General features: G+C 38.7%; 1 protein-coding gene across 1 annotated transcript; it reads left to right on the top strand.

Annotated features, from left to right (window-relative positions):
- Positions 1-17: 17 nt before the first annotated feature.
- WBP11 (WW domain binding protein 11) lies at positions 18-16,552 on the top strand. Its single transcript, XM_032347405.1, has 12 exons — positions 18-178; positions 1,718-1,833; positions 2,497-2,528; positions 3,355-3,448; positions 5,881-6,077; positions 7,743-7,876; positions 8,092-8,291; positions 8,700-8,891; positions 11,609-11,710; positions 12,134-12,427; positions 13,395-13,577; positions 15,124-16,552. Exons 2-12 carry the CDS (start codon positions 1,770-1,772, stop codon positions 15,555-15,557), a joined length of 1,926 nt encoding a protein of 641 aa, XP_032203296.1. The 5' UTR covers positions 18-178; positions 1,718-1,769; the 3' UTR covers positions 15,558-16,552.
- The last annotated feature ends 252 nt before the right edge of the window (positions 16,553-16,804 follow it).

The raw sequence follows: 16,804 nt of genomic DNA, 5'->3' as shown, positions 1-16,804 counted from the left end.
TAAGATCTGAGCTCTGAGGCATAGGAAGTGACGTAAGGATGGCGGAGGGGCGCGAGCTTTCAAGATGGCGGTGGCTGGGTGGCTGACCGGCACGCAGAGGTGAAGGCCCCTACGAGGTAAAAGAGGCCGAGAATCGTCCCCTCCCCGCTTCTCGCAGTGCCAGGAGTCCAGCAGAAGTGTGAGTGTGCAGAACTGTTTCACTCCGTTTCTTCGTCTTTTCCCGCCCTGCCCCGGGCCCGCGCAGTTGCCTCGGGGACGCCAGGCCCCTCTGCCCGGTTCTTCCTCTTCGCGGCTTGGGTCTCCCCGGTCACGGACCTGGGGGGATCTTGGAGCCAGGGGCCGCGCGGCTTCCAGCAGTTAAGCTGCTGTTCTCCCGAGTCGGTTAGCGCCGCCTCCTACCTGTGCTCGTTGACCGGTTGCTTTAGATTTGACGTCGTCTTGTACCTCGAGTCAGGGTCAACCGTCGCTATGGTTTCGGCAGTTGCTGCTTGTTGCTTCTCTTGGTGGATCTGGGCCCCGACCCGCTGCAGCCTCTTCGGTTCTGTCGCCCGATTTCCCTGCCGTTACTGCTTTCGGGCAAAGAGTAGTTTGTGCAGACTTGGGCTCCGTGGTCTTCTGTAGAAACTCTAATTCCTGCCTGTCCTTTGTTTCCCTTGTGGGAGAAGAGGGTCAAAACAGGAGCCCGAGGGTCCTTGAGAGAGGACAGCAAAAATGGTAACGGGCCATCAAAGACCGGAGAGCCTGTGTTTCGGCCTCCCTTCTCCCCCACTCCCCGGGTTTTCTGAGAAGGAAGCCCTGGACAGGATAAATTAGTTGCCCCTGGAACAACTCCGAAGCATTTAGCAGAAATCAAGGCATTTGAAGGCTTGCTGAAAGAGGCATCAACTAATGAACTTTTCTGACAAAAATCGTTAAGGAAAGGTATAATTAATTGTATGGGCTACACCTCATGATCTTCCCTTTCACACCCTTTAAAAGTCTACTTTCAAAAGGAAGTAAATTTGTCGACTTTACTGTTGGGAAGAATAAGTATTTAAAAGTTAAACAATTGAAATAAGAGAAAGGAGTGATATAGTAGTATCTTCGGGTAATAAAAATTTAGACTTGCAAAGCATTTTTTCTCAGTCATCCCTTTCAGATACCATTAAAAAATAGAAATCGGGAGCCAAGTAGGTACTAGTAGAAAAATATGTATCTGGACGTTTTTGGACACTCCTTCACATAATACTTTGATTTTTTTTAATATTTGCACTTTTAGTTATGTTTTAAGCTCTTGAGAATCAAGAATTATATGTGAATTGGAACTAAACTTGCATTAAGCAGGCTTAAATTAATGAGTTTTTACTATCTTACAGATGTTGTGAATACATGTGAAGAAAAACCATAGAGAGGGACAAAGGTGACATTTATTGTTCAACCCACATCACTACTTCCATTTCCTTTTTATTCCTCTTTCACTCTACATGTAAAGAAAGGAAGGGTGTAGGGAAAGGACTAATGGCTTTTCATATTCATGGTTTATCCATGTTGTTGAAGCAGTTTCTGATTTTTTTTTTTTTTTTTTTTAGTTTGAGTCAGTCCGTGATCTGTTTTTTAAAAAAAGTTAATAATCAAAGGAATGTTACTTTTCAAGAGATTGGTAGAAAGAAATTTCATAAAATAAAAAGAAAGAAATTCTGTAAATATTAGAAGAATAGCTATTTCTTTGTTTTTGCAGGTTTTTTTGTTTTTCTGTTTTAATGAACAAGTAAACCATACAAATTGTCAACATGGGACGGAGATCGACATCATCCACCAAGAGTGGAAAATTTATGAACCCCACAGACCAAGCCCGTAAGTGTCCATTAGTGTGGAATGATAAACAAGAGGAGTAATAAATTTGCAAACACTAGAGAATCTGTTACGTCTTAATTATAAAGTCAGCATTCATTGCTAGGTGTCAGTTGTATAAAGTTATCCAGTGTTGTTGTGGGCACATGATGAAAACTTTAAGAATGCAAAAAAATTAAGACCCTTTTTTTTGTTTGTTTTTTAAGATTTTATTTATTTATTTGACAGAGATCACAAGTAGGCAGAGAGGCAGACAGAAAGAGAAGAGGAAGCAGGCTCCCTGCTGAGCAGAGAGCCCGATGCGGGGCTCGATCCCAGGACCCTGGGATCATGACCTGAGCCGAAGGCAGAGGCTTTAACCCACTGAGCCACCCAGGAGCCCCTAAGACCCATTTTTTAATTTGATTGACTTGCAAAGTGGAATTGGCTTGAAACTTTCTTTTTGTATTTGAAATTTTGGACAGATTAGTTTTGAGAGCTTACAACAAAAATATCTCAAGATTTTGGTTGGCATAATTAAGGGTTGCTGTTGGGTAGAGGCCATAGATGCTGCTAAATATTCTGCAATGCACAGGATAGCCTCCCACATTATTGTTCTGTATTAAGTCGGACAAAATGCTAGTGTTCAAGATTTGAAAAGTTTTGTATTTTCTCTCTCTCTTAAAGGAAAAGAAGCCCGGAAGAGAGAATTAAAGAAGGTAGGATTTCAGAAGCATCTTCTTAGTCTTAAGTGATGTTTGGCACATCTTATTATTTGGGATTAGCAGATTTCCAAACAATATTTACAGTTATTTGTCAGAAAAGATACTTCATGCTTTTCACAACAAACAATAAAATTTATTAAGCCAAAATGCTATACTTGGAAACTTAACCAAAATAACTTTGCAGATAAGTTCATGATGGTTATCATAACATTATATATTTGATTATCTTTCCCACTGAGTTAAATAAATATCTTCGAAAGGAATTTTTTTTTCTGTTAAAGCATATTGCTTTGTTAAAAGCAACCGAATTAGTGAATGGAAAAAAATGTGACTCTAAATGACTCTGTGGGTTCATTTTCCTCATTGTGTAGCCGTTGAGTTTGTGGCAAAGTGTTCTCCCAGAATAAGACAGTATTTACTTTTTAGTATCATTCTTTAACACACTGAAATATTGCAGATTTTTAATAGTTTTTAACTGGGTTTTCCTGGTTCATTGTTTAGCATCAAATCCTACAAAACTTTTCTTTAGTTTATAATTTTAGAATTTAGCCCTAAAAAAATCTTAATTTTTTTTAAGTAATTACTTAAGATATCACAAAATTTAAAGAAATACCTGCCTGAGAAAGTTCATATAATAAATAGTGTTTATCTTTTTGTGTAAAGTTAAAACATTTTTTGAGAGCCTTGGTTATGGTGGTTGAAACAAGTGATCAGAAACCAAGGATAAGTTCAACTTCATTTTCAGTAGATTCCTGATTTAAATCGAAATAAAAACTCAGGAATGTCCAGTTTCTTGACATAGTGCTTTTTTCTTCCTAAGAACAAAAAACAGCGCATGATGGTACGAGCTGCAGTTTTGAAGATGAAGGATCCCAAGCAAATTATACGGGACATGGAGAAATTGGATGAAATGGGTAAAAATTTATTTTAAAAGGCTAGATTTTAGAGCAGGACTAACAGTCTGATACACAAAGGCAGGCAAGCAGGTAATGACAAAGCAGCATAGGCATGAGAAAAACAGAAAAAAGCATGAAAACATATGACACTTGGATTTAGTTTTAGTGTCAGACAAAATTGAGTGATGTGGAGCATTTGCACTCTGGGGATGTCTTCTAGAGTTAGATGAATGCCGTTATTTAGCCTGAATTAGTTATTGAGGGAAGACTGAAACCTGGGAGTTTTTGTTTTATTTTTTTAATGTTGGCAGCTACCATGTAAATCTAAATATTAGACTACCATGAATTTATCAGTTCCCCACTTTTTCCAGCACGAAGACAAAGACGACCCACTAAAGTGGTAGAAGAAATCATGAAATACTTAAAATCTAATTTTATAGAATATCTTATGTATCATATTGGGATTTCTCTTTTTTCACATTTCTTTGAATAATTTTACTCAGTTTCTTCATACGCATTTTCAGTATCACTGCTTTTGTCATAACTGGAATCACAAGAAAACTGCATGTTATCTTTCATGGCATCTGAGTTGCTTGAGAATTGTCTATGTGATGCTGCCGCTGGAAATTTTACCGCAACCCATAAATACCCATTTTTTAATACTAGAATTTTTAATTTTTCTGCCCTTTTTTTTTTTTTTTTGCATAATGAAATGATTTTGGCAAGTTTTGTTTTCAGAAGTTAATCAGTTTAAGTGGCTTGCCAAAAATCAGTAAGTGAAAGAGGTACAGTGGATTTCAGTAATATATTAAATGGGTTGAAAAAAAAGTTCAGCTGTGTGGGGTTATAGTGTATACTATATAGTGTGCTCTCTTAAATAATGTAGCACAGTTCATGCATTTAGCCTAGCAAGAGTTCTGGGTCAGATTGGATGATCCCAAATCGTTCCCAATTCTGCTGTAACTGATCCCATTTGTTGCCTCTGGTTTAAATACTACTATGGGCAGTTGTTATCCCTGGGACGTCAAGACATTAAATGACCTAGTAAATGAGTTCAGATTGATTCATGTGGTTTTATAAGAAGATAATAGGAGTAACAGGTTTATTGAGCTCTTATCTTGCTAAGCACCAATTTTTTTCCAGATGTTACAATTTTTAGGTGGGTGTATTACCCCTACATGGGGTATGGGCGAGAAAACTCAGGCACAGAGAGAAACTTTCCTCATGGTCATGCTATTAGGAATTGGCAAGCTGGGATTGAAACTCAGGCATTCAACATTTTTATTAATCACACATAGTATGTCATGTAAGACTACCTTTGGAATAAATCAAAGTAGAAGGAGGTAGGGAAGAAGATAATTAAACTTGTTATCTGTTAAAAGAACAAAAAAAGGAAAAGGGAGAAGGGAACACTGTTCATCAGGGCTCTAATTATAATGTATAATGTATAAACTTTATACAATTTATGAAACTCAAACTAGTTAAGGCAAAAAAAAAAAAAAAAAAATACATTGACTCCCATAATTGGCAAATCCCAGAGGAAAACTCTCCTAGCAAGCATGGGTATCATTATTAAGACTATTCATCTGTCTGGTCTGAACTCTTATTAGTTTCATTCAGCATATTACTAATGAACTTCTTGGGATTGGAAGTGGAAAATGGGTAAAGAATTAGTGCGAAACAAGGTCAAGCTTGAGGTATATTTTCTTCCTCCTATAAGCTTCATTCTTATATCCACATTTAAAGTCTCAGGAAAGGATCTAGTTTCGATTTGGATCATGCGCCAGTTGATCTCTGAGTCTGTCACTGGGGAGGGAAATGTAGGGAAGAAGGTATAATTGACCAGGCGAGCTTGGGAGTGTTGTGCTAGCAATCCCTTTTGGGGCAAAAGACCTGAAATTAAGCCCCGTGTTGAACACATGGAAAAAGAAAAGATTGTATGGTAGTTAGAGAACAGCAGTTTGTTATAAAAAAATAATTAAAAGTGGTGAGCTAGACACCACTGGATATTTTGTGTTCACGTTCAGTCTTCAGTTTCATTGTGAAGTACTTGATGTCCCCATTTCCCAGATGAAGAAGCTAAAGATCACAGAATTCAAATGCATAAGATCTCAGAATTAAATGACTGGTCTGCCTGAAGCCTCACAATACCAAGTTGTTAGCGTAAAGGAATGAAGATTGATTTTTATTACAGTGATGATAAAAATGAATTAGGTAATGTTAGACTTTTTTTAGAAGAGAAAGTAAAATTAATGTCTTACCTTTAAAAGGGTGGAGTATCAATAAATATCCATTGCATTTCTTTTTAATAAAACTTTAAAAGTGTATACCTAGTCTAAAGCCTTTTTAGAAGTTTTAGTGTATAAGGAGATTTTATAAAATGATAGAGCTGATAACCTAAATGAAGTGACTTTTTGTGTTGGATTTCAATATCTGCTCTTTTCTCTTAGAGTTTAACCCGGTGCAGCAACCACAGTTAAACGAGAAGGTGCTGAAAGACAAGCGTAAAAAGCTGCGTGAAACCTTTGAACGTATCCTACGTCTCTATGAAAAAGAGAATCCAGATATTTACAAAGAACTGAGAAAGCTAGAAGTAGAATATGAACAGAAAAGGGCGCAACTTAGCCAATATTTTGATGCTGTCAAGGTAATCACGTTTCTTGATTAACTAGAGAGATAAACTAAAATGTTACATTTAGATTTGCTCTTAAAATTGTTAATGGGAGGGGCGCCTGGGTGGCTCAGTGGGTTAAGCCGCTGCCTTCGGCTCAGGTCATGATCTCAGAGTCCTGGGATCGAGTCCCACTTCGGGCTCTCTGCTCAGCAGGGAGCCTGCTTCCTCCTCTCTCTCTGCCTGCCTCTCTGCCTACTTGTGATCTCTCTCTGTCAAATAAATAAATAAAATCTTTAAAAAAAAAAAATTGTTAATGGGAGAACTGGTCATGATGAACTTCTTCCTCTTGGCAGTTTTTTGTCAAACTAAACCTATCCCATGAACCAGCAAATTTAATGTTACATATTTACAAGAGAAATTAATCCATCTGCCAACACAGTAATAGCCAAAAACTGGAAATAGCCTAGATGTCCATTAATAGGATAATGAATAGACAAACTAGTATATTTGTAAAATTATATGTACTCAACAATGAAAAGGAATGCTCTACTAATCCTCAAAACAGCATGAGATTAAGAAAAAAAATTTTTAACATAAATCTCAAAGCATGTTGAACTTCTTTCATAGTTAGGATTCCATTTGTATGAAATTCTAGAACAGGCAGAACTATAGTTGAAAGCATTTGGTTTGTTTTGTTCTGTTTTTAAAAGATTTTTATTTATTTGATAGAGAGTTCACAAGCAGGAAGGCAGAGGGAGAGGGGGAAGCAGGTTCCCGGCTGAGCAAAGACCCTGATGCGGGGCCCAATCCCAGGACCTGAGACCATGGCCCAAGCCAAAGGCAGAGGCTCAACCCACTGAGCCACCCAAGCACCCCAGATGAAAGTATTTGTAAAAGTATTTGCTTTGGGATTGTTTTGGGGATTGATTGAGAACTGTAAACTGTATACATTTGTCAGAACAGAATTTAGGGGCACCTGGATGGCTCAGTGGGTTAAGCCTCTACCTTCGGCTCAGGTCATGATCTCAGGGTCCTAGGATGGAGCCCTGCATCAGGCTTTCTGCCCAGCAGGGAGCCTACTTCCCCCTCTCTCTCTGCCTGCCTCTGCCTATTCGTGATCTCTCTCTCTGTCAAATAAATAAAAACTTTTTTTTAAAAACGCAATTTATATATTTCATTGTAAATTTGTCCAAAAAAGTAAAAAAAAAGAAACCTAGTTGTATCATTTTTTGCAAGGTAAGTAATATAGGTCCCATTTTACAGATAAGGAAACTAAGGAACTTGCTTAGTCATTCAGCTAGTATGTGGCAGAAATTCAGAAGACTAATTTTAGAAACCCAAGCTCTACTACTGAATATATACTATTTCTAAGTCAGTTGATAAATGCTGTTTATCATCCAGAATATTTAATAGAGTGGCGTTGGTCCTAGACACTTTTAACAGTTGGGATTTCTATAAACAGCTATTTCAAACCATAACCCAAAAGGAAAAGTTAATGATGGGAGAAAAACAGCGGAGTTTTGTTTCTTTTAAAGGTGATAGGAATTTTTTCCATTCATTGACCGACTTTGGATTGTTTTTCCCTGATACTAGTGTTAGGTGGGAAGCAAATCCAGGTTATAAAGCAGCAGATACTGAATTTTTAGTGTTGAGTTTGTGGATTGCACTGATACTATTGAACTTTTTTCTCTGTTTCAGAATGCTCAGCATGTGGAAGTGGAGAGCATTCCCTTGCCAGATATGCCACATGCTCCTTCCAACATCTTGATCCAGGACATTCCACTTCCTGGTGCCCAGCCACCCTCCATCCTTAAAAAGACTTCAGCCTATGGGTAAGGAAGCAGTAGCATAATTAAATAACACTTCTTAAAAGTACCTTTTAACTGTCCAGTGCCAAAATTATTGCAGTGGGAATTAAAAGGCAGTGTGAACGTAAGCAATGCCTCACTTGAATAAATGTAGAGTAAGAAATCCCTTGAAAATATTTTAGAAGAGGAAATAAATACCTCATTACTGTAAATGTGATTATTGTGGAATTTTCTTTCAGACCTCCAACACGGGCAGTTTCTATACTTCCTCTTCTTGGACATGGTGTGCCACGTTTGCCCCCTGGCAGAAAACCTCCTGGTCCTCCCCCGGGTCCACCACCTCCTCAAGTCTTGCAAATGTATGGCCGTAAAGTGGGCTTTGCCCTAGATCTTCCCCCTCGTAGGCGGGATGAAGACATGTTATATAGTCCGGAACTTGGTAAGGAGTGACTGTTCCTTTTGCTCTTGTGACCTTTCCAGTGTCCTTTTTTTTTTGTTTGCCCTGTTTAACATCTGGTTCACTGTCCTCAGAACTTGGGAAATAAATGAGGCTTACATGTACATACTAACAAGATGGATAAATCATAGAATTCACCCAAGTAAAAGCAGCATACATAAGGAAGTACAGAAGTGTTTATTGTGTTTTAAATTAGGCTTTTTTTTTTTTAGAGCAGATTTTTTAAAAATTGTTACCAAATGGAAATACTATTGTCAGACTGTGTGAAGAACTGTCATATACAGAATCATTTTACATAATGAAGTTAAATAGCACAGTTCTCTCTGCTTTGGTATACCATATAGAGCAGGGTCCAATCATCTTTGTTTCCTGATCCCTTCTCCTTCTCAGCTCAACGGGGCCATGATGATGATGTTTCCAGCACCAGTGAAGATGACGGGTATCCTGAGGACATGGATCAAGATAAGCATGATGACAGTACTGATGACAGCGACACTGACCGATCAGATGGAGAAAGTGAAGGGGATGAATTTGTGCACCGTGATGATAACGAGAGAGACAACAATGAAGAAAAAAAGTCAGGTGTGTGCAAATGAAAGTACCATGGCTTGATCCATAAGTAGCACACAAGTTGAGGGTCCTGATTTATTAATGCATCTTTGAAAGTAATTTTGAGCTCTATTCATTCTTACATCAAAAGTCTTTAAAAGTTCCGGACGTGTAATACTTGGTGGACATTTGTGGGTTTGGATAAGAAAAAGGAGAATAACCACATAACCATATTGAGAAAGCCATAGTCACATTATTGTTTTTTGATAAGTCTGCTTATTTACATTTGAAGCCATTTAAATTTTCTGTGTTCATTGTGTCTTATATCAGCCCAGACCATAATTATAATTTAGCTATACCTGTGAGTGGAATCATCTAATGGAAGCATCCATAATGTATGATGTATGTCCATTTGATTATTATAAGATCAGACTGAGTTACTTGTACTTTTAAAAAGTCATTATGACATTCATCAAGAAAATTTTTAAGAGTCGTGATAGATACTGAACAGTACAAAATACATGATGTGTCACACCTTGGTAGTCTTTTAAGTCTTGAGTTTCTTTTAAGATTGTTCTTGTAAGGGTGCCTGGGTGTCTCAGTGGGTTGAGTGTCTCAACTCTTGATTTCAGCTCAGGTCATAATCTCAAGGTTGTGGGGTCAAGCCCTGCGTTGGGCTCTGCCCTCAATGCAGTGTTCCTCTCCCTCTGTCCTTCCCCCTGCTTGTGCATGTATGTTTGTGCTTTCTCTGTCTCTAAAATAAATAAATAAGATTTTTTTTAAAAAAAGAAATTGGTTTTGTAGTGTGTACCACTATATTTATGTGGTTGTTCATATTTGTAATGATGACAAATCTTTGTCCTGATACTTCTTTTTTTTTTTTTTTAAGATTTAGGCAGAGAAGGAGGCAGAGAGGCATGCAGAGAGAGAGAGGAGGAAGCAGGCTCCCCGCTGAGCGGAGAGCCCGATGCGGGGCTTGATCCCAGGACCCCGGGATCACGACCCGAGCCGAAGGCAGAGGCTTTAACCCACTGAGCCACCCAGGTGCCCCTGTCCTGATATTTCTTAAGAGCCATGGTTTCAGGGGCACCTCAGTGGCTCAGTTGGTTAAGTGTCTGCCTTGGCTCAGGTCATGATCCCAGGGTCCTGGGATGAAGCTCCATTTTGGGCTCCCTGCTCTGTGGGGAGCTGCTTCTCCTCCTTCCTGCTCTTGCTCTGTCTGTCTCTCTCTCAAATAAAAAAAATAAAATCTTAAAAAAAGAGTCATGGTTGCAAACCAAAAGCTATCTTAACAGGGTGCATAGAGCTGGTAATAAAGAATTATCTAGGACTTACGTAGAAGCCAGTACTAAAAAAAGAAAGTCCTTAAAGCCACAGCAGCTTCATTTTTCTCTGGCATTGTGTGATCCTTTGCCTCATTTTTCTCTTTTTCTGCCACCTTGTTTTACTTACGTGTACTCACCAATGTACATGTGCTTAATGTGGCTCTCCTACTAGGATTTGACAATTTATCTAATATTTACACTGAGTTTTTACTATGTGCAAGGAATTTTCCTAGACAAAGGGTACAAAGTAAAGAAAACTAAAGCCCTGCCCACGTGGAACTTTGTAAATGTTTACCAACTAAGACTGCTCCTGATACTGCACCATTTAGCATAATGTTTAATAGCGGATAGCTTCATTTATCGGGTTAAAAAAAAGGTCCCTTCCAGTCTTAGTTTGCTAAGTTTTTTTTGTTGTAAATATGTTTAAGTGTCTGTTCAGAGCTGTTACAGTTTTTCTTTAAGTTGTTTATTATAATGAGCTGTATTCATGGCTTTTCTAATGTTCAACCTTATCTTACATTTCTGGGACCAACCCTAAATGTTTATAATGTGTTTTTCTTTTAAAACACTGTTGGATTCAATATGGTTATAAAATTGGCCCTTGAACAACACAGGGGTTAGGAGCACCAACCTTCTACACAATCAAAAATCCATGCATAACTTTCAAATTCCCCAGAACTTAACTACTAATAGCCTGTTGTTGACCAGAAGTTTTACTGTTAAGATGAACTGTCAATTAACACACGTTTTGTATGTTGCATGTATTATATACTGCATTCTTGTAGTGAACTTCGCTAGGGAAAAGAAAATGATGTTGAGAATTCATAAGGAAATACAGTCACGGTACTATACTATATTTATCACAAAAACCCATGTGTAAGTGGACCCCCCTCAGTTCAAACCCATGTTCAACAGTCAACTGTATTACAGTAGGTTAGTTTTAGAATCAAGGCTGTGCTGGCTTCATTAGTTCTAGATTGCATTCCATCTTTTCTGTCCCTTTTTACAGGAAATTTCTATTTAATGTTTGGCTGAACTTCCTTATAAAATTATTTGGGCCAGGTTAAAAATAGATTTCTAACTACCATTTCAATTTTATATGTTCTGGTTTTATCACTTCTATGGCTAATTTTTGTGGTTTATATTTTTCTAAATGTCTTATTATTTTATCTGGGTGTTCCAATTTAACTGGCATAAAATTATTAATAGTATTCTTTGAATTTTACAGATCTTAAATCACAATAGCAGTTTACCAACCAGTTGGCACTTCTTAGCCTATCTTTTATATGGCTGACTCTTTCCAACACTTAATTTCTGCCAAATAGTGGGCAGCAGTCCTATCTGTTGCTTTCTAGTATTATATAGTGTGCATTTGCTGAATTTTGTTGTTCCTAATCCACCCCATTCTCTCCTTCCACCCTTTAGGTCTGAGTGTAAGGTTTGCAGATATGCCTGGAAAATCAAGGAAGAAAAAGAAGAACATGAAGGAGCTGACTCCTCTTCAAGCCATGATGCTTCGAATGGCAGGTGAGACAGAAGAGTAATCGAATCACCTTTCAAGTATTTCTTCCTGCCAGTTCCTTTGTGTACATTTTCCCATTTAGTATATCAGCAACCCTGAAGTGAGTAATAAATCCTTATTTTACAGAAGTTATGGTTTGGAGACATTTGGAGACTAAGCTGCCAAAGTTACCCAGCTAATAAGTGGTTAAACTGGCATTTAAATCCTGGTCCTTGTTCTAAAGCCCGAGCTTGTTTCACTGTGCTCCACTAGCACAGATGAGTAGAATATTGTTTGATTGCTCCACATCCAAGTAGTTTATTGAAGAAGGCTCTTCAGTTGTTCATTTTAAGGAAGCACTTAATTGAGCACATGTCTTCAGGCATCACTATTTTGTGGGCTGTAAAAAATGAATCAACTCCATTTACCTGGTTTAATATTTCTCTTAGGTCAGGAAATCCCCGAGGAGGGACGAGAAGTAGAAGAATTTTCAGAGGATGACGACGAAGATGATTCTGATGATTCTGAAGCAGAAAAGCAATCACAAAAACAGCATAAAGAGGAAGCTCTTTCTGATGGCACATCTACTGCTTCTTCACAGCAGCAAGCCCCCCCACAGTCTGTTCCTCCTTCTCAGATTCAAGCACCTCCCATGCCGGGACCACCTCCTCTTGGACCACCCCCGGCTCCACCCTTACGGCCTCCTGGACCTCCCACTGGCCTTCCTCCTGGACCACCTCCCGGTAAGTCAGCACTGCTACATTGTGAGGAAATAACCAAGTCTACCTGTGATCAGAGTGATGAATTCATTCCAAAAATATACGTCATTGGTATCGATGTTTTTTCTAATCCTAGTATAAGTCACGAAGAGATAAAGGAAATAAGTTCATTTTTTCCTACAGCACTGTTCACAGTTCATAGTACTTCTGACAGCCATCTTTTCCTCCAAAGCTCTTCTCATTTCAGGGTCATGTAGTTGAGGTTAACGGGCAGAAACTGGATATGAAACTGGTGTTTTCTTTAGTACTGTTCTTTAATATGACAAGATGACCCAATTCTAAATTGATGGCTAATGGGACTAGGGCACAGTAAATACTAACAGGCATCCTTCTTTGGTTGGGAATTGTTGGATGTCGGTCTTTAGAAACAAAAGGAATCAGTATTAATATAATCGTTGGCATGTAAGAATGAAAAGGTTACTTGAAATTTGAACTTTTATAGTCTTTGATCCTATAGTTGTCAAGTTAGATTTTCTTCACTTGAGTTCATCATTTTCTGATTGGTCTTGCAGAAGCACATTACCAGTCTTAAGTCATCTTCAGTCATCCTTGCTATGTCTTCCGGGGTTTCAGGGGAATCCTTAAAGCACCCTGCTTTATATTCCATTTTCAGCTTTTAAGAGCCCATTTAAGAATTTTCTTTATACAGTTCCTAGCCCAGCTGAGCTGAGCTATTAAAAAAAAAAGCAGCAGCAGCAGCTATGCTTTTTGTCAGTACTGGCAAATAAAGAGAAATGATCTGTAACAAATCCAGTTCCATGTCTCTGGTGCTCAGATATTTGTTGAATGAATTCTTTTTCCACCTACGTTTTGATCAGTTTTTGAAGTTACCTGATTTCAAGTTGCCAAGTCAGGCCACACTTGAGTTACCTTTATATCAAGTTATGACTTCCTATGTATGTCTCTTAATTTGTCATTTTTCTCTTTCCAGGAGCTCCTCCATTCCTGAGACCACCTGGAATGCCAGGACTCCGAGGGCCTTTACCCCGACTTTTGCCTCCAGGCCCACCACCAGGCCGACCCCCCGGCCCTCCCCCAGGGCCACCTCCAGGTCTGCCTCCTGGCCCTCCTCCTCGGGGACCCCCACCAAGGCTACCTCCCCCTGCTCCTCCAGGTGAACCTTTTGATTTCTAGTACAAAAACTTGACCACTATATATTTCATCTGCTCTAAGACATATTTTCACATTTTAGTTTCCTAAAATCAAGGGGTATCCTAAAATGATGTTTTTTAATTGCTTTTGGCCTAGGTTGAAGTTGAGTTCTTCCACAGGGTATATGCACTGGATTCTGCCTGTCCTGTGAGGGACTTTTCCCAGGCAGAGACCACTTTGGATAAAATTTGCCATTTGAATAGAGTGTTTGGGGAGGGGGAAAGCAATTGTGAAGTTATTCCACATATTTCCATATATTTGCATGAGTACAGAGTTAAAGTTTGAAAATAAAAGGCAGATTACCTTGTGCTCTTATTACATGTGGTAGGTGTATTTCCAGTTCATTACACTGTCCCAGTTTAATGTGAAAACCTCCTCCTAAACTGCCCAGCTTGGACTTTTAATGGTATCAGGAATAATTATGAGTCTGTATAAGCAGTAGTATCTTTTTTTTTTTTTTTTTTTTTAAAGATTTTATTTATTTATTTGAGAGAGAGACAGTGAGAGAGAGCATTAGCGAGGAGAAGGTCAGAGGGAGAAGCAGACTCCCCATGGAGCTGGGAGCCCGATGCGGGACTCGATCCCGGGACTCCGGGATCGTGACCTGAGCCGAAGGCAGTCGTCCAACCAACTGAGCCACCCAGGCGTCCCAAGCAGTAGTATCTTAAGTTCAGTGAAATTTAGTATTTTATATTTGGTCTTAAAAGTGGCATTTGAAGAAAATTAAATCTGCAGTTTTGGGTAAATGACAATGGTATGTCTGAATCATCAGAGGTTATGAATTCTTTTCCAGTAGTGGTAACATACTATGATTAGTTATATTCATGGCCCCTAATGGTTAAAATTCCATTTCCTGCCTGTTGGGTTACCTTTTTCAGGGGAGGAATGGTGTAGAAATCAAATAATGCAGGAGGATCAAAACCCCCACCTTGGCCTTGATGGTATCTGCACTATACAGCTAGACTAAAGTCTTGGGCTGTCAGATCTGAATTTGGACAAATTTGAAATCATACTTGAAACCAGTTGGTATTGTCAGCTTTGTATTTAACTTTTTTTTTTTTTAAACATTTTATTTATTTGACAGAGATCACAAGTAGTGAGAGAGGCAGGCAGAGGGGGGTGGGGGAAGCAGGCTCCCTGTTGAGCAGAGAGCCTGATGCATGGCTCAATCCCAGGACCCTGAGATCATGACCTGAGCCGAAGGCAGAGGCTTAACCCACTGAGTCACCCAGGCGCCCCTGTTTAACTTTCTATTTATTTAGTACATTACTCAGGAAGAAAACCTAAGTACAGGGGTACAGATTGAAAGTGAATATTAATTCATAATAAAATACTCCTTAGTATCAAAACATATTCCTGAGTTTCAGATAGTAATAAGCAGCATGGTTTTAGCTTATTTTCTGTCAATTGCCAATTTTTAAAAAATTGTCAACCTGTTTTTCACATCCTTTATAGTAGTTACAATTTATCCTCGTAGTCTTCATCGGCCCGTTTTCTCCTTCATTTAGGTATCCCTCCACCTCGTCCCGGCATGATGCGCCCACCTTTGGTGCCTCCACTTGGACCTGCCCCACCTGGGCTTTTCCCACCAGCTCCGTTGCCGAACCCAGGGGTTTTAAGTGCTCCACCCAACTTGATTCAGCGACCCAAGGCGGATGATACAAGTGCAGCCACCATTGAGAAGAAAGCAACAGCAACCATCAGTGCCAAGCCACAGATCACTAATCCCAAGGCAGAGATCACTCGATTCGTGCCCACTGCATTGAGGGTACGTCGGGAGAATAAAGGGGCCACTGCTGCTCCCCAAAGAAAGTCAGAGGATGATTCTGCTGTGCCTCTTGCCAAAGCAGCTCCCAAGTCTGGTCCATCTGTTCCTGTCTCAGTGCAGACTAAGGATGATGTTTATGAAGCTTTCATGAAAGAGATGGAAGGGCTCCTGTAGCAGCTTTTAATGCCAGAGCAGGTTTCTGTTCATATCAGTGGTTCATGGGGAAAGAGGCTCTTTCTAAACTTTGTGAAAGAGCGACTTTCACTGTCAGGGTATTTTTAAATTTCAGTTCAAGGAATATCCTAAAGTTTAGCCTTGTTCAGAATTTATTGCATATAAGAGAGGATTATTTCATTCAGAATAGATTGGTTATTGAAGCAGTGCTGCTAATATCCATTCCCTTTCATACCACCATGTTCATCCCGCTTGTTCCCCTTCTCCAATTCTTTGGAAACTTGTGATCAGGGGATCTTTGTTACTTGTTTTGATTCTCTTCTTGTGTGCAGTGGGCACTGGAGTAGAGATTTCGGAAAAAAAACAGTTTATTTTATCTCATCTTGCCTTTTGTGTTTGAGTTATTTTAATATTTTCTTGTAAATATTTTGTAATATTTTAGTGAAATGGATCGCAGTGTCATTTCCTAATACAAAGCAAGATATGTGGGAAGAAAATGTACAATTCTTTGATTAAAATTATTTCCCACTGACCTAAACTTTGAGTGTTTCGTGAAATAAATAAATAAATGTTCTACACCAAGATATCCTCTGTGTTACTGATAATATGTAAATACAGTATCTGTGTTATGGGTAGAAAAGAAGCAAGTGTTTAAAAATTGTGTTTTAAGGAACTACCATTGCTGGTACACAATGAGAACCTTACTGAAAATATGGTTAAAACTAAGTTTTAAATTTTAAGAGATAAAGAGAATTATTTTCCTTCAAGATTATCATACTGGCTTTGGAGAGATTGAGAGGTTATTAATTGCATAGAACATGAATCTTTTCCTTAAAGATTGTGTATTTTTCCAGAGCTCTATGAACTGACACTAATTAACAGGGAAAGCTTGTTTTAAACCATGTGTAAATTATTGGATAGCCAGAAAAGGTTACTTTTACTTTATTGACTTTGTCAGTTGTATAAGCTTTTATTATTAAAAGACCTGAAATGAAGAATGCTCCATACTGTTAATTTTCATTGATACCATTTTCTTTAAAAAGTGCTTTAGTAACGAATTCATTTAGGCAGTAATCCTGGAAAGTGATTTTCACAGATATTTCCCCCATTTTACAGATGAGACTATTGAAGCTAATGGTGTGTGGATTATCCAGTGGCCCAAAGTGAATATTTTTATGAACAAAGACATACACACATGCACAAAGAGTCAATGTGTGCATTGGCTATAGACTAGGCATACCTAGTCT

This window comes from Mustela erminea, chromosome 6 (genome assembly GCF_009829155.1).
Source record: "Mustela erminea isolate mMusErm1 chromosome 6, mMusErm1.Pri, whole genome shotgun sequence".
Taxonomy (NCBI): Eukaryota; Metazoa; Chordata; class Mammalia; order Carnivora; family Mustelidae; genus Mustela; species Mustela erminea.
This window is presented reverse-complemented; position numbering and strand designations above follow the sequence as displayed.

Excerpts from the sequence above, each read along its gene's own strand:
- WBP11 (XM_032347405.1), top strand. The coding sequence starts at position 1,770 with ATGGGACGGAGATCGACATCATCCACCAAGAGTGGAAAATTTATGAAC. Across the intron at positions 2,529-3,354 it reads GGAAGAGAGAATTAAAGAAG|AACAAAAAACAGCGCATGAT; the intron begins GTAGGATTTCAG and ends TTTCTTCCTAAG. Across the intron at positions 8,292-8,699 it reads GTTATATAGTCCGGAACTTG|CTCAACGGGGCCATGATGAT; the intron begins GTAAGGAGTGAC and ends TCTCCTTCTCAG.